Source organism: Elephas maximus, chromosome 5 (assembly GCF_024166365.1).
Source record: "Elephas maximus indicus isolate mEleMax1 chromosome 5, mEleMax1 primary haplotype, whole genome shotgun sequence".
Classification (NCBI taxonomy): Eukaryota; Metazoa; Chordata; class Mammalia; order Proboscidea; family Elephantidae; genus Elephas; species Elephas maximus.
In genome coordinates, this window is record NC_064823.1 from 69,604,702 (window position 1) to 69,623,074 (window position 18,373).

At 37.7% G+C, this 18,373-nt stretch overlaps 2 protein-coding genes across 4 annotated transcripts in view; one reads left to right on the forward strand and one right to left on the reverse strand.

Annotated features, from left to right (window-relative positions):
- The window catches only part of PTPN13 (protein tyrosine phosphatase non-receptor type 13), a 1,019,774-nt gene that overhangs the window by 926,628 nt on the left and 74,773 nt on the right, over positions 1-18,373 (reverse strand). The gene's annotated exons all lie outside the window — the stretch shown is intronic.
- The window catches only part of MAPK10 (mitogen-activated protein kinase 10), a 375,739-nt gene that overhangs the window by 348,254 nt on the left and 9,112 nt on the right, over positions 1-18,373 (forward strand). For all 3 annotated transcript variants that reach the window (XM_049885817.1, XM_049885815.1, XM_049885816.1), the window contains 2 exons: positions 12,726-12,789; positions 14,506-14,583. In XM_049885817.1, coding sequence (XP_049741774.1) covers positions 12,726-12,789; positions 14,506-14,583 — 142 coding nt within the window. The remainder of the gene's footprint in view (positions 1-12,725; positions 12,790-14,505; positions 14,584-18,373) is intronic.

Here is an 18,373-nt window from a genome sequence, read left to right on the forward strand (position 1 = left end):
CCTAGGAAATTACAATAATAATATTTGCCACTGTTTTTCTGATCAGCGTCTCCTCTGTAAAAGCAGCATACAAATGCTTTCTTACACGATGTGCCAAAGTTCTGAATCTACGGCACACGTAGGAGGGCCGGTTATTACTACATCAGCAGAACTCTTTATACTTGGTTGGAAGATTTCATTAATCCGAATCTTTATGTCATATTCTGATTTTTTCAGAGAGAATGTGCTAGAAGGAAAGAAAAATAAATTTTGTAATAAAAAAATGAATAGATACGTTTAACTAGAGTATTTTTGGAATTGAAAACAATATTAAATTTTCAGTTAAAATACAATATTACTTTTTATAAAGGCAGTAATGGGAATCTCTTTTCCTCAATGAAGTTTTTAATCCTGTAAATACATTTCTGTAGCTATATTTTCATCTGTGCCCATATTTCTGTATTCACTGTGGAGTCGCACCATTGTGTGCATGTTAAGGGGAGATGTAGTTTTTTCTAGGATGATTAATGTCTCTAGGATGAATCATTATTGATACATGCTGCCGATGGAGGAGTGCTGAAGAGCCTTCTTCCCCTGCTCATCTTGCTTCTGTTTTGTGATGACAGCCCAAAGGTGCAAATGGCACGTTTTTGACGTGCATTACTTTTTCACCTGAAACTTTCTTCTAGTTCCTCTACAGCTCATTTTTGTCCTGTAATGTATCATGGAGGCTAATGTGCATTTTTGCCTGTGGAAGGCCTTGCAACCAGAGCTGCTACTTCTCTGAATTTTAAGTTAGCTTTTCTTTTAGAGCCTTCGGCATGCCGTTATTATGTCACACACTATGCTGAAATACTCCTTTTTTTTTTTCTATCTCCCTCAACTCCACTGCTTTAAAAGTTCCTTGGGAGCAAGAAATCAGCTTTACTTACTCCGTGCAGAGAACAGTGAGGGGAGTAGCTAATACATTATTTTGCTCAATAAATGTTATTTGAATTGAGCTCGACTCAGTAATGTGGGTTAGAGAAAGCACCCTGGAGGAACTAATATCTAAAAAGAAGCATGAAGACTAAGTGGGAGTTATCCAAGTGAAGGAAGACATAGAGAAAGAAGAGTGAAGGCAGGAAATACGGGAGGTGCAGAAATCTCTGAGCTAAAAGAGGGTTGGGAAAACTGTAAGTCTTTTGGGGTGAGTCAATGGAGAAGGGTGAGAAATGATTTTGGGGTGGTAAGCAGGGATGAGGTAACAAGGAGTTTCTAAACATGGTTACAGAAGCATGAATTCCATCCATAGGATGAAGGACTAGCAAACGGGGGTAAGATATTATCAGATTTGAACTTTCAAAGTCCACTGTTTCTGCAGTGTGGGACTGGGGGACAGGTTGAAAGATGCAGGGCTGGGGAATCAATCTGTAGTAAAGTAGATTAGAAGTGATAGTGGCCTGAGCTAGGATATGAGATTAGAATGGGTGGGTAATTCAAGGAGTGTTTAGAGGCTAACAGTCACCCCCTGCCCAATTCCGACTCATAGTAACCCAATAGGACAGAGTAGAACTGCCTCATAAGGTTTCCAATGAGCAGCTGGTGGATTCAAACTGCCAACCTTTGGGTTGGTAGCCGAGTGCTTAACCAGTGCACCATCAGGGCTTCAACAATCCACATGAATTGTAAATAATTGGAGTGGAGGGTTTAAGGAAGATAGGATTCAAGGCTGACTAGCATACAGCTGTTGGTTAATAAGTATGTGTTAAATGAATGAATGAAAAAAGATTTATGACTTGGACACAGGGTGAGTAGTGGTATAGTTACTGAGCATTTTTGTTAAAGAACCATAGAAAAATTTGATTTCCAAGGAACAGTAAAAATCATTTCCATTTTCGAGACATGATTAAGTTTTTTGATGGTAGAATGCTAATAAACTTGTGGCCTAACATCTGAGAAAACTACAGAATAGAAGGAAAAATAGGGAAAACTGAATTTAACTTCCTTATCGAACCACTGGAGCATTATTTAATTAAGCTTTCTAATTACACTCAGTTCACATTATAATTAAAATTTGCATTACTAACTTCCAAAGTCTCCTCTGGTCACTTAGTGCTATGATGTCTGCAAACACCATTAGCGCTTTCCATGTATAACACATTACAATACATTGCTTTGCACGTTGCAAGTTCTCAAGGGAGGTTTATTGAATTAACTGGCTTGATATTTGTTATGTGTTTGGAATTAATTTCCTCTTGTATAAAGCAATATATGAAACTCTTTCCAGGTAATTAAGACTCACATATGTGTACTCTCTATAAGTTTCTTACAGAATCTGTTTTTTAAATCAAAATCTTAACATTTGGGAGTTGGAAATTAAGGCACAACTAATCCAGCTTTGGAAACCCTGGTGGCGTAGTGGTTAAGTGCTACGGCTGCTAACGAAAGGGTCGGCAGTTTGACTCTGCCAGGCGCTCCTTGGAAACTCTATGGGGCAGTTCTACTCTGTCCTACAGGGTCGCTATGAGTCGGAATCGACTCGACGGCACTGGGTTTGGTTTTTTGGGTTTTTTAATCCAGCTTCCTCATTTTACAGCTGACGATTTGAAGGTAAATGAAACTAAGCGACTTACCCAAGGTTACTCAGCCTAACTGTGTCAGAGTGAAGAGTTCTCTGAGTCCAAGTGCTCTTTCCATTGTTCCTTTCAGGAAGTCTATGACTCATTCTGGGGGTCCGAGAGCCTCCTCTCTCACATTAGTCTACAGACGATACGTGATTATGAGATCCAAATGCCATGGCCACTTTGATTACAATTCACAAATCTCTCCATCCTATTTTTTGAAATTATGGTACATGATGTTTTTGTTTAGAAATCATTTTATTCTGTCAGGGAATAGATATGATTGAAGACTGAGAGATAATCAACTTCTCAAGGATACATATTTAGGCAAATGTCAAAAAAACTTGGTTTGATTATCGAAGAAGCAGAGTTCATGATCTTGGCTGCGCATTAGAATCACTTGGGGAGCTTTTTAATATCCTGACACTGAGGCCACATCTCAGGACAATTAATCAGAATCTCCAGGTGGGTTCCAGGCAACAGTATTTTTAAAACTCCCAGGTGATTCTAATGTACAGCCATAATTGAGAGCCCCCGGGTTAGGGCAATTGGATGAAAATGATGAAGTCATACACGCATGCACTTAAGTACCCTTTATTTATTGGGTCTTTTTTTCCAACCACAAGGTGGCAGCATCTCAATACATTGCACATCCTGGCTTCTACGCAAAAAATATGCAAGGACGTGGAAATTTCTATCTATGACATTAATTAATAGCATTTTTAGGATCCCTCTAGCTAGACATAACATTGGATTTTTTTTTATTTCTGTTTTCTGTTGCTTTGCCTAAGAAAAAATTAAATATATTTATTTCAACAGATTAAATAAAAAAAAAAATTAGAAGGAACTAGATTATAATTGAGGGAGAAAAACACAAAGAACAGGGATTTTTTTTCAGCTAGATTTGGGTCTAACAATTGACTCTGCTTCTTACTGGTAGGGTGTTTAATCTTTTTGTGCTTCAGCTGTATACCTGTGAGAGGGGAGTTGTTACAATGGCTAAATGAGATACTGTATGGAAATCCATTTTGTATGAGTAGAACTAGGACGGTGATGAGAAGGAAGATGACAATGCTGAGGTAGAGTCAGTTACACAAAGCCCAGGAAATCTACGGTACAATAATCTCTTGTTTATGGCCTTTCTTTTCTGAATGTGGGTCTCTTCCTTCCCTTCATGCTTCCTGTTTTTCAGTTTCTACTGGTAATGACTACCTTATGCAAATAAACATGCTCTAGCCTCTTTCATTTTAAAGAATAAACATACCCAACATTTTTACTACACTTACTACTTTTATAGCCAAGTTTCTGTAAAAAAACAGCAGTCTTTGTTTTCTCCTATCTCCACCTCTAGTTCACTCTTTAAGCCCTGAAACTCCTTTCTTTAAGATCCTCGGTGGCCTCCTAGATGCCTGAACCAGAGAAACTTGGCATTTCACCCATCTTTGATATTTGAATGTGTGGACAACACCATCCACCTTGACAGCTTTTCCACCTCGATTTCTGTGATGGCACCGCTCCTATTCTCCTGCAGTCTGCAATGCTGCACCGGAGTTGTTTTCTCTTTTTTCAGAATTTTGTATCCCAAGAGCTCTCTCCTTATAACCCTCATTTCATTTCTCCTTGTGCATCTTATCTTTGACCATGGCCGTAATTTTAAATACCATAAGTAACTCTTGCATCTACACATTGTCCTATATAGCTTCCTGATTTCCAAATCTATACATCTAACATATTGAACATCACCAGACTTTAAATTGGCACCTCGAAATTATCGCGTCGAATAGTGAACTGGGCATATCCCCTATACGTGCGAAACCTGCTTCTCCTCCTCCCACCTTCCATCTTTCAATTCACGGCACTTCCTTTCACCCAGATGACTGTACCCAAATCCCTAGAAATCATTCTATATTCTTCCTCAGCCCTCTTTAAATCCAATTCGTCAAAGCTTGTCAAATCTTCCCACCCCCTCCAAACAAAACTTCTCAGAACGGTTATCCAATTTCATGGTCTTTGTCTCTTACCTCACACTTGCTTTCTAACAGAACCCCATCTGACTTCGGCACTGAAACACCTCTTGTTAAGGTCCCTGCCTCTGTCGCGCCCCTGTGCTCGAGTCCGCCTTCCTGCCCTCCCTTACAGAAAGCCCCTGAGTGTACGGTTCCCAATGCCTTCTTGCCCGAGAATCACCTTCGCAAGCTCTGCTTCTAGGAATTCAACAGAAGACAATTTAGGAAAGGAGAATTAATCAGATTAGTTTCCAGAGACGGATTTTACTATCCCCTTTTTCCCCATTATGAAGTAATTTTGACTCGTCAGACTTTTAAAAGGCATTTATTCCACCTGCAGTATTAGAGTCTCTCTTTTCTATTCAAGAGCACAGATATAGTTCCAAAGCTTGCCTGAACATTTTTTTAAAAAATCAACTGATAGTGTATTACAAGTTGCTCTTTGTGTGCTTTTAGAAAACAATGAAATTTTTGGTAGTTGGAAACGGCATTACCGCATTTGCTGCGCAGTAAGGTCACATTATAGAGAAACTCTAGGCAATAACTGTATTTGGTCAGTTCTTTTGGTAATTGTTCATGTTGATATTATAATGTTATTAATTTGGCAGTTTGTTAAGGTGATTTGTTAAACAAATAATGGACAAAAAAAAAAAAAAACTGTTCCTGGTCCTACAAGGAATATAACATTTTAGTGTTTTAGAGTAAAAGAAAATACTAAACTGTGCCATGAGCCAAACAATAAAAGTACATATCACTTAGTGCTACTACATGAATAATTCATTTTAAAAGAATCAGCACAAAGCTGGTTCCTATGAGGCAGAGGTCAAAGATGTCCCAGATGTCTGACTTTTCCAAGCTGCTGTACCACTCCATCATCTCCAACATCAGCTACTCCCTCTTGCCTCAGTACTCTCCCTCCTGTCTCTGGGTTCCCTAATTCACTGAAATGTCTCACAGAACTCACGAACCATGTAAAGGAAGTGGCTCATGTGGTTCTGGAGCCTGGCGAGTCCCAAATTCATGGTCAGGCATGGACTTCTTCCTGGCCCTCAGCCTCTGCCCAAAGCCACTCAGCTTTCTTGCTCCGTGGGCTGGGAAGCCCACTGCGCCATCTCCTGTGGGTCTCTGCTGGTAGTCTCTGCTGCAGGTCTCTCCTTTGCTGGTGGTAGGTTCTCTGCTCTGCTCTGGAATTGACTTTCTTTTAAGGCAAAACTGACCAATCCCTTCAGTGGGCCACAATTATTTGCAAAGCCCCCCCCCCATCAGTGGGAGACACAAGACCATGGCTAGAAAGGTCAAACACAAAAGTAATCAGTCACACTGCAGCTCATAACCAAATAAGTAAATAAACAGGTGCCATTGAGTTGATTCCAACTCATGGCATCTCCGTATGTATCAAAGTAGAACTGAGCTTCACAGGGTTTTCAAGGGCTGATTTTTTGGAAGTAGATCACCTGACCTTTCTTCTGAGGCCTGTCTGTGTGAACTGTGCAACCTTTCAGTTAGCAGCTAAGCACATCTGCCATTTGCAGCACCCAGTGCTACATAAGAATTATTATATCTAATGTTTTATTTTCTAACTAAGAGGTTAAAATTTTGAGAAGTTTTATTTATCCAAATTTTTAAATCCATTTGGAAAACCTATACAATATCTACAGACTCAAGGAAATGTGAAATCAAATTTTGCGTATTTTGTTAAACGAATTATCTGGTCTAATTTTGCAGTAAAATTTACCCTTCTAGGATAAGCCTCACTACAAACCATGCATCTTTGGGCAATTATCATGTTGCGAAGGTTAATAAGAAAACACAAAGCACATTTCAATTGGGTCTAATACCATTTACTTTGATTTAGCTGCTGAATTAATAGAGAATCCACGCACTGAAAGACAATGCTATTTAAACCTTTCACTGACATCTTCAAGCAGGTGCCATAAAACAGAAAAATGGAACAAAACCATATTGTGTGCTTAATGGGAACAAGAGAAGCGGAAGACAAACACCAACTTGATGATAATCAGATGGTACAGAACATGACTGATATGGAAAAAATGTTAATTCAGGGCTCAAAGATGGATAAAAGGAATAACTGTACAACTCAGATTTCTCCTAACTCTTTCTCGTCCCTTTTGAGATACACATGTACAAAACAGAGGCCCTGATATTGTCCGAGATATTTTGACAAAAAACATGCAAGAAAATAAGTGTGTATTGCCCATCTGTATGTTAGTTGCCGGAGCTAGCTACGTGTATGGACTGATAGAAAATTGGAACAGAAATCAGTGTGGCAGGCTCAAATTTGTCATGAATGAAACCCTTTGGTATGTGTTGAATTTCCAATTTAACTTTTCTTCAACCCATAAGAATTCCTTCTTTTCATCTTTTCCTATAAGAGACTATACATTTTATTCCTAACTCTGCCACTGATTAAGTCTATGGATTGTGGACAAATCACTTATGTTCTCTGAGTTTCTGTATTCTCATTTATAAATTGAAGAAGGGTGGGTCTAGATAATCTCTAAACTCTCTTCCATCACTAGCATTCTATGATGATGTTGAAATAAGGGTTATCTTGCAGATTGAGAAAAGAAACAATTTATAAATGTGTTCAACAAAGAAGCATTATTTAAATATTTGATATAAAAATGAAGTCACAAGAAAGACACTACCTTGGGTTAATCAGTTAGGGATTTGAACACATACAGGTTAAAGACATCTCTTCAGTAAGAAATCATGCCCCTGTAACAAGAAATCCACAGAATGCCAGTAGAATCCACGTTCCTCAGTTCCAAATTATTTTCTACAATTGTACTCTCCGAAGTTTTTTTTTTTATTATTTTTTATTTTTTTTATGTACTGTCCTATAGGGTCGCTATGAGTCGGAATCGACTCGATGGCACTGGGTACTGGGTATGTACTGTCTGTCAAAGGCAGTATTTTATAGCTGAGTTCTATGTTCCTAAAAATAGTGAAACTGGAGGGAAAGGCTGACATGATACTGTAGGCAGAGAACAGAAGGGAACAGCTACAATTATTGAGACCCCAGTGGTACAAAATGTTTCAGTTCAGTTGTTTTCACCTTCCTCCAATTACCAAATACCTTAAATCTCTGATATGCCATGTCGCAACATTGCTATGTAGGGTGTCCACAAGTTTATCCTCCAAACCACAACACTTACAAGACTGAAGGAGGTGAGAGCTACTAATAACTACAAGGACAACAAGCAAAAACTGGGAATGTTTTAGACAAACTGGGACATATAGGCACCCTATTGGCTTGCATTTGTATTTCTTGTTTCACAGCTACATTCATTTTAAAGATTACTTTTTACCTCTTAGTTAGGATTTAAATATAACACAGTTTACTCTGGATTACTTTTTAAATTGGATTTTTATCCAATCTCCATCATTAATTAGTTGTGTGACTTCAAGATACACGTGTGTGTGTGTGTGTGTGTGTGTGTGTGTGTGTGTGTGTGTGTGTGTATTGTGGACCCAAAATCAATGCCCGTGGAAGCAGCAGTCAAGAAATCAAATGACGTATTGCATTGGGCAAACCTGTTCCAAAAGACCTCTTTACAGTGTTAAAAAGCAAAGATGTCACTTTGAGGATTAAGGTGCGCCTGACCCCAGTCACGGTATTTTTAATCGACTCATATGCATGCAAAAGCTGAACAATGAATAAGGAAGACCGAAAAAGAATTGATGCCTTTGAATTATGGTGTTGGCAAAGAATATTGAGAATACCATGGACTGCCAGAAGAACAAACAAATTTGTCTTGGAAGAAGTATAGCCAAAATGCTTCTTAGGAGCGAGAATAGTGAGACTTTGTCTCATGTTCTTTGGACATGTTATCAGGAGGGACCAGTCCCTGGAGAAGAACATCATGCTTGGTAAAGTAGAGGGTCAGTGAAAAAGAGGAAGACCTTCAATGAAATGGATTGACACAGTAGTTGCAACAATGGACTCAAACAGCAATAATTGTGAGGATGGCACAGGACTGAGCAGTGTTTCAGTCTGTTGTACATAGGGTCACTGTGAGTCAGAGCCTACTGGACGGCATCTAACAACGTTAAGAATATATATATAAATTTATTTGAATGTTAGTTTTCTGACTGAAGATTATTAGGATACACATAAAGAGCCTAACATATGGTGACTTTTCAGGAAAAAAAAGTGATTCCCCTTAATTAGGTAGAGAATAGTGTTCTTCATAAATCAAGTCCTCAAATATAGATGGGAGAACAGGTCTGACAGCATTATAACTATATTTTTGATATCATACAACCTGTTCTGCAGTTCCTTTTTTCTTAATCATGTACAGTATCCACCTTGATGTTGAAGATTTTTCATCTTTTTGTAGGGTTCGAAGACATGCTTTGTATCATACCTTTCTGGTCCCTTCAAAGGCAAACTATTGATTTACTTACAAAAAACTATCAATTACTTCCTGTTTTTGAAACCCTCTGTTCACTGGACTTCCCTACACTGCAATATCCTCATTTTCCATGGATTTCTCGAAATGTTCCTTTTTTTCTTCTCTTCTTTTTAGTGGATTCATCTTTCTCTGACCAACATTTTAACCTTGGTGTCTGACAGGGGTCCACCTTGGTCTTTTACTCTTTCTGCCTACATACTCTCCCTGGGTGACTTTATCTGCTGTCAGGATTTCAACAAACACCTTTTGCTGATATTCTCAAATCTACACATCTCTAGCCAACAGTATTCCTCTGAAGCTGAGATCATATATTCCATACTCAAATAGATATTTCTGCTCACATAGCACTTAGACCCATTTCTCTGCCAATCTCATTCTCCTTTCCATTCTCTATTTCTTTTGAAGGCTTAGCAGCTTACCTTAAATCTCTAATATGCTATGTCACAATGTTGCTATGTAAGGCAACCACAGATTTACCCTCCATACCATCTGCCTAGTTACCCAGCATAGAAATCTGGGAGTCATTCCTTGCTCCTATCTCATATATCCACTCAAAAACCAAAATACAACAATTTTATTTGTTAATTATTCTTGAATCTATATCTTTTATCCACCTCTACCTCCCCTCCCTCAGGTCAAACCTTTTAATATTTTTCCTGGATTTTGCAATAGCCCTCCAATTCTTCTCTCTGCTTTCAGCCATACTTTCCTTCAACGCAGCCATAGATTTGGCTATACCATCCTCTGACATTCTCCACTGGTCTCTCCTTCCCTTCAAGAAGAACGATTTGTATCATGATACTGAAGGTCATTCTCAGTCTAGCCTTTGGCTGCTCAATTTGCTTCTTTAGGTACAGTTCCTAGCATACATGCTGTGTTTTATCATCATAGGACTGCTTCTAGTTCCCTTTGCATGTGGGCATGTACAGAGAAACACACACAGTCATACACATGCACACACGCCACCACCACAACCACCATCACTACTGTCTCCACTGCCACCACCACCAGTGCCACCACTATTGTGTTTAGTGGGGTATGGCTTTGCTCACAATGTGTCCTTGGTCTGGAGCCCCCTTTTCACCTTTCCCTTTGTCTTAACTACATCCCAGCCATCCTTTGATCACTGAACTAGTGTGACTTCTCCAGGAAGCCAAAGCCAGGCTTTGTCAGGTTTCTTCACTGTGCTGCCATATGCCATGTATATATTTCTATTATTTATCATATTGTATACTAGTCATATGTTTTGTAACAGTATTATCCTGCTAAACTGTGAGCTTCTTGAGGTCCACGGTCACCTTATTCAGTCTCGAAATCTCAGTTTTAATAAGACTGGCACATTTTGGTTGTCCAAAACCTTTATTAAATAAATGAGTTTAATAAATAAATTTTAATATTTATTCACAGAGACAATATATTTATCCATGTATTGATCACATTTTACTTGAAACAATTTCTATGTGTGTATAAATATACACATCAATATAATATGTCTAATTCATAATAAGTTATTGTCTATACAATCCATATGAATCCACAATTCAATTTCTCCAAGAAGCGCAATCAGGAAAGCATAGTCTAGATCTTCAAAAATAATAGAAAGGGAATTCTCAGCCTCTTGAAGAATATTCAGAGGTGTCCAAGTCACAAACCTCAATATCTCTCTATATGGTATCCTTAATTTCCTCTCAATTTTCTCACATCCCACATTATTCTACTCTGCTAAACTCCCCTAAAATACTCTCTCAACAAACATTTCTGGGTAATTCTCTTTATCCCTGCTCCTCATTTCTTTTTTATTTAGATGGTTACCTGGCAAGAGAGAATTTTCCCTCCTTAGGAAGGTGAGAAAAGAGAGAAAGTAAGCAATAAAACATCAGATTCTCTTTAGCAGGTGGAGGCAGAGAACATTGTGGACCATCGCTGCCCAAGCGTGTGTGTGTCTGTGTGTCTGTGTGTGTGTGTGTGAATATGATGTTGCTATCTTTGGCCTATTGGTCATTGGAATCTTTGGCATACTGGTCAGTTATTGTTCTATAGTGTCAGGTAGAAGACAACTTTAAGTGAATGTTCCCTTCTACTATAGGTGGCAAATGCTCTTTGAAAAGTAAAATAAACATACTGTCCATTTTCAGAGCTCTTTCAACCATAACTAAAATGAAAATATGTTTAAAGCAGTCCTTTTGGTTTATTAAAAGGAAAAAGTTTGGATTCAGCATTTTGCTTTCTCCCTTTGTAGTTTGTTTGCGGTTAGAGTCTGTGTACTCCGTGTTTTATACATCAGCAGCAGCTGTATTTCAAAGCTCCAAGGGAAACCTCCCTCAAAATAGCCTTGCTGCAAAGAGAAAATGGCATTTATAAACTTGGCAGAAACTGTACTCCTGAACCATGTTCAATTTAGAAACTTGAATGGAAAAATCTACTGCCTCTAGAAGCCCGCTATGCAGGATCCTGAGCTGGGTCTATTGTTAGCAGAAGAAAGAGATGCCAGCAACACACAGTGCTCTGGGGGTGTGGGGGGACGCTGAGAGCTTGATCACATTGTCTCCTGCAGGGGTCCTGGACAAGGCCCAATTAGATGGGGACCTAACCACAGCATTACACATGCTCAGACAGAGGCAAAGCAGGAAACCTGCCGCTTGGCAAAGTGTCTTTACATAACCTGAGTTTGGACTTGTATTAGCTTACTTAGACAGTTTCATAAATTTTCAGAAAATACCTTTGTTTTATTGATTCAGTCAGTGAATAATAATGCTTCTATAATTTGGGTGTCCTTCATAGTTTGGGGTGGAAAGTCATGCCTTAGTTGGGTCCTAGGTGCAGTGCCTGATCATCCCAATGCCTTCACCTTTATATGATCAGCGTTCCTGTGTTCCCATGGGTCACAGGGTAGGACAGTAGTTCAGGTTTGCTCAGTTCTCTTTCCATGTCACTTGGCCTGAGTTGGATTACCCTAGGCCATAACAATAGATTTCTTCAGAAGAAGAGGTGAAAGTGTCCGTTTGAGATCCTCCTTCCTATAAGGCGCCTAGGTTTGTGTAAATATGTCCTTTTCCATCTCTGAATTCTGCATACAAACAGGGATGTTGGCTCAATAAATCAGACCAAGGGCCTTGTTACATTATTTCTCCCAGAGAAAGGCTAACCACGGGGCCACTCAAGGGCTTCCAGGTGACCCTCCTTTACATGTACAGACAACTGGTAGCTTCTCCTTCCTGAGAGGGGGAGGATTTAAATATATAGCTCACAGCTATATGTAAAGATGTTTATAATGCATCAAGAAAAATAAAAGGTTGATTTGATCTAAGTATTACTTTGGATTGAGAATTAGTACTATGGCCTATTCAGAGGTATTAAAGACTCGTGTAAAATTGGAACAAATTCTTATCAGTCTGAGAGAATTCAAGTACTGTTCTATTATAGGGGAAATGAATGGCGTAAGTAGCAGCTCTGGGTCCTTCTAATCAAGGATCTTGTTTGCTTTTTAAAGATCAGCTGTTTAAGTTGATTAGGTGTGGGTTCTGAATCAGAAGATGTCTGAAAGTGAGCCCTCAGGATTTGGGTTCTGTTGCCTTATTTCATCAGCAGCAGATATTGAAATATAAATAGCTCTTTACTAAGTTGTGGGGAAATTTTAATTTCTTTATAATTTATGTAGTATTCTTATACAATGTTCATTGTTTGGTTTTATTTTGCAGCCTCCGCCTCAGATATATGACAAACAGTTGGATGAAAGAGAACACACCATTGAAGAATGGAAAGGTAACTTTACTGCTTAAGTTATACTTTTTGCTCTATTAAAATGAAGAAAGAATCCTCAAGGTTTTTTCTTTAAGCCAATATACTAACAGATGATTTTCTAATTGCTGTCATCTTAGACAAATGTCAAAGCTTCTAAAACTTCATCTATCTTTTCATATTAATAGCAATATTGCATTTGATCAAGGGTGAAAGGAAATAATTATCAAACCTTTTAAAATTGTACTGCTTGTCAAAATATTTGTCATAGGCAAGGGCAAGCTTCAAGATAATTGAAAATTTCATAGTTAAACTTTCCATGTTTGTACATAAAATTATCGTATAAAATGGATAAAATTAAAATTGTATCTGAGATGGTTTTAGACATTAGAAAATAAAAGATGCTTAATACATGCACTCATTTATTGGCTTTATAGAACTTGAGCATCTAAATAGAAAACATGTACCTAAGTGGCTTATTTTCTCTTTAAAGTAAGCAAAGAATGAATAAATACATTAATTCATTTGTTTTTTCAATGAAAGTTTTCCAAACACATATCTTATGTTCAGGACTACAATGAAGGTGAAAAAAGCAGACAGACAAGTCAAACTTATGAACAACTGTAAAATGCTGTAACAACTATAAAAATAAGAGAAACAAATACGGATCATAATAAATTATCAGGCCAAAATGAGAAGGAGCATAAGTGTGGGATCCAAGGGAAAGGAACTTTAGAGCTACCTTGAAGGAATTAATAAATGTAAATTAGTAGAAGAAAAAAAATTAAATTTGCGGGGGAGGGGGCATAAGAGGAAAACAAAGGATAGCAATAACCAAAGAGTGTTATAAAGAAAATAAAGCAATTCCATGGGCCAAGGGGTCATGTTGGAGAATTTGAAAAAAAAAATGAGCCCTAATAAGTAGTAGTTCAACAAAAAGATACTGAATGATAGACAGAAAAATCTTGATTTTATCTAAATAGGGCCAGGAGAGCACTCTTAGGGATTTATGAGTAGGTAAGTGATATGATATTACCATCGCTTGCTTGACGAAGATGTGGACTAATGTGTGAGGAAATGGAGAAAGAACTACCTGCAAAGGATAATTACGTAAATCATGAGCAATTGCAAAGTGAGAATGTAGAGCTGAATGATTATTTATCTAAAGGAGGTAAAGGAAAAAGAACTAAAAACACTCGAGTTTAAATCTAGCCATGAGAAAGCCAAAAAGACATGTCAATTTCAGAACAAATAAAATACATTTTTTAGTATGTTGGGGTTTGAGCAAATTTAGATGTACAAATCCAAGACTGGAAAGAGTCTGGAAAGAAGACGAAGTAAGAGGTGGAAAACTGTGAGGTTTGGTAACAGTTTGACGTCATGGGAATATATGCATCTCTTAAGAGTATGAAAGAAAAATGCATCTTCAAAACCTGAGCCGTTAAAAGTCCTTAAGAGACAAAGTAGGACTGCATCAGAACTCCCCAAATAATTCAGAGCACAATTACACTGTGTTGTCTTCATTCTTTCATGCATACTTACTTAACTGCTTTATTGATCACCTACTTTGGGCCAGGCTCCAAGCTAATTGCAAAGAAATGAAGAAGAGAAAAAGACTAACACTTGGTTTTTAATTTACTCAACACTATCAAAATGTTATTTTTTATCATTAACTAACAAATTTCCTTGTGGAGTAAGGACAAACGTGCTTTTTATACCACTGATGCCTCTATTTTACAGAACTAATCTACAAGGAAGTAATGAATTCAGAAGAAAAGACGAAAAATGGTGTAGTAAAAGGACAGCCTTCTCCTTCAGGTACTCACTCTCAGTGAATGAACAATAAACCAGTACTTGTGTACTTTTCTTGGCCTTTGAGAAGAAAGCCAATAACATTGCTTACAGAGCACAGGCACAAATATCGCGTGACTGTTTCCCAATAATGATTTTTGTTTTATTCCCTTTGATCTTTAGTGTGGCATGCATTCTGATTATGAAGATTTTGACTGTCTTAGTTATCTAGCACAGCTACAACAGAAATACTGAAAGTGGACGGCTTTAATAAACATACATTTATTTTCTCACAGTTTAGAAGGTTAGAAATCCAGATTCAGGGTGCTGGCTGTAGGGGAAGGCTTTCTTTCTCTGGCAGCTCTGTGGGAAGGTCCTTTATCCTTGGTTCCTTGGTGATCTTCATGTGGTGTGGCATCTATCTTGTCTCATCTCTGCTTGTTTCTCAATGCCTAATCTGCTGTTTTTGTATCTCAAAAGAGATTGTGTCAGGACAGAGTAGAACTGCCCCATAGAGTTTCCAAGGAGCAGACTTATAATGCATATTTTCAATCCATAATAATGACCTAGCATAAAAATTCTTTCAGAAGTTATTTTAAGATAGTAATGAATCCTAAAGAAACATTAAAATGGGCTGGTTAAAGGGTAACCTTTCCTTGTCAAAAAATGAGAGCCATAGGCCCTCGTGCCCACTAAATAAGTGTTACTCATAGCGACCCTATAGGACAGATTAGAACTGTCCTATAGGGTTTCCAAGGAGGAGCTGGTGGGTTCGAACTGCCTACCTTTTGACTAGAAGCTGAGAGGTTAGGAATTTGTCCAGTTAAAACTTCTGCTTGTTTTCTTTCCCCATATTTTGCTTATTTTCTCTCTCATTCTCATCTCTACAGTAGCTAATCGGGGATAATACAATATCCACAAATTTCTCTTTTCAATACTTTTATACTTGTACGAAAATCTTCTTGTTCCTATAATTCATTTTGTACAAACCCTACCTCTAAGGGAAGTCATAATGGGCCTGGGAATGGTACGAGGAAGATCAATTAATCATTAAGCAGATGGGGTGCATCACCTGCCATATGAAGCAAGGTTTAATTATTCTGGAAAGGAACAAAGTTCGTATCTTATCTTAATTCTTTAATCATTAAAATCGTAAAAGTCAATGAGTACATAGAGAAGTTTCTTTTAACTTAATTAATGAGGGAAACTTCAGAATGATGGAGGCCAGTCAGTGAAGATATGACTAATGGGATTTAAAGAGTCTGCAAAAAAAAAAAGAAAAGAAAACAGAAATAAGATAATTAAATTAGATACAAAGCTTGTAAATGTCCTGCTGGTCAACCAAACCTACCTATGTGGTTGTCTTTTCTACCCAGTAGAAAACAAAAAAAAACCTAACTTTTAATCCATTTTCTCCAATTTTAAAAGGTTGAAAAACATCTGGGGCCTAATCAGTTAAGTCAAGCAAAGTCATGTTCCACAAAAAAGTCAAATCATCCTCAGATGGGCTTTTTAGAAAATGCTCAACCATATCATTAAAAAGGTTGCACAGCACTTTTTTTGTTTGTTTTTGCTTTTTGGCTCTAATCACAGGTTTTTATAATCCGTAGTATATAAGGTTATTGAAATTTCCAATCCATGCATGCTGTGACTAGGTTGGCCAAAGTCTTGACTAAGTAAATCCTTTTAAGATGCAAGAAATAAATTTAAGGTGAATTAAGCTAAAGACTAATTCACATAGCAGTTCATTGTTTTTGGATGGGCCAGAAAAAGGAATCCACCCCACTAAATTATTCAATGATGGATATAACCTAGTTTTAGAGAAACTTTGATTTTGGGCCAGGAGGTATGAGATTTCTGCCAATTCGGATTCAATTTGTTTAAAATAAAACACACTGGCTCAATTTAGATTCCCCATTCCAGAAGCAGGTTTCCCATTTGTGTTAATGGCAGATCTCTTTTCTCAAACCCCTAGCCTGAAAACCCAGATTGATCTTTTAGTCCACATTTATGTTATTTGCTCTTTGGCTGTCTTCCATCAATTCCTCCTCTTCCTTTTCATTACCACCACTATGATTGGGGTTTTCCTGAACTGATCTCCCTGACTTCAGTCTCTACCTAAATTCAGCTTTCAAAATCATAGGTCTGGTCAAGAATTTGATTCATCAGAGCTGCCCAGTAGCTTTGTATCCCTTATCAATTTAAGCAAAGTAGGTTCTTTCTGACAGTGATCGCTATCCATAATATGCCCCGAGTTGTTGTTGTTTTTTATCCTCACCTCCTTTTATATCACATCCCTTCTAAGGTGCTGTATTACTTTTTTTTTTTTTCTTGACCGGTCCACTCGTTTTGGAATGCTGCCTATTCTAAAGTAGTCTTCTATCAAATATCACCTCATCCCAAGAGACTTATCATGTCTTCCAAGTAGAATAGGATCTCTTCTTCCTAAGGGTCCTACTAGTTTCTGCATTTTAAACAGTGGGCCTCCTGTCTTATTAACTGTCACTGATTGTAAGTTCATTGACAGGAAGGACTATATGTATTTATTTTTTGTAAACCTTATAGTGCTTAAGCACTGTGTGCTCTACCCACATAATAATAGCTTGATGAATATTTATTGATTTGATTATTGCTAATCAGGCATGTTTCTTGGTGACACTGCCAAAGACAGAATTGAAGAAGAAGAACATGGCTTTAATACAGTATGCAATTCAGTATGTTCTTATGCCACTAAATTCTTACTTACCCTATTAATCTCTGTGGAGGTAAATGAACAATTCATCGGGTATATGAATTATTGCTATTGATGTTTACTCATGCTTAAGATAAAAGTTGGATACCTTAAGATGGCTATTTGATTCATCTATCTGGGGAAATGTATACTTATGATTTTTTTTTTTTGCAGACCTATTTAATGTGTCAAAGATTAATTTTAAAATATGTCACTTAGCCTTGGCTTGTATGTGTGAAGGCTAAATTGTTTTTTAACCATTCTAACCCTGTGCATCCTAACCTTTAGTTGTTTGGTTTAACTAAGTTTATAGTTAAAATGTCTGTGGATTCAATATTTCAGCACATGATTTTAGAAGAAAATATTCATGGTTTAATTTTAAGAAATTATAAAAAGAATTGGTCAATGTTCAACCAATCAGGAGGTAGCCTATGATCAAGAACTAATGGTACCAAAGGAAAAAGTCCAAGCTGCACTGAAGGGAATGACAAAAAACAAGACTCCAGGAAGTGGCAGAATACCAATTGAGATGTTTCAAGAAAGGGATGCAGTGCAGGAGGTGCTCACTCATCTATGCGAAGAATTTGAAAGATAGCTTACTGACCAACCAACTGAAAGAGATATATATTTGTGCCCTTTCTAAAGAAAAGTGATCGAACAGAATATGGAAATTATCAAACAAGACCATTAATATCACCCACAAGTAAAATTTTGCTGAAGATCGTTCAAAAGCAGTTGCAGCAGTACATTGTTAGGGAACTTCCAGAAGTTCAGGCCGGATTCAGAAGATGACATGGAACCAGGGATATCATTGCTGGTGTCAGATGGATCCTGACTGAAAGCAGAGAATACCAGAAAGATGTTTACCTGTGTTTTATTGACTATGCACAGACATTCGACTGTCTGGATTATAACAAATTATGGATAACATTGTGAACAATGGGAATTCTAGAACACTTCATTGTGCTCATGAGGAACCTGTGCGTAGACTACGAGGCAGTTGTTCAAACAGAACAAAGGAATACTGGGTGGTTTAAAGTTAGGAAAGGTTGTACCTTTCACCATACTTATTCAATCTGTATGCTG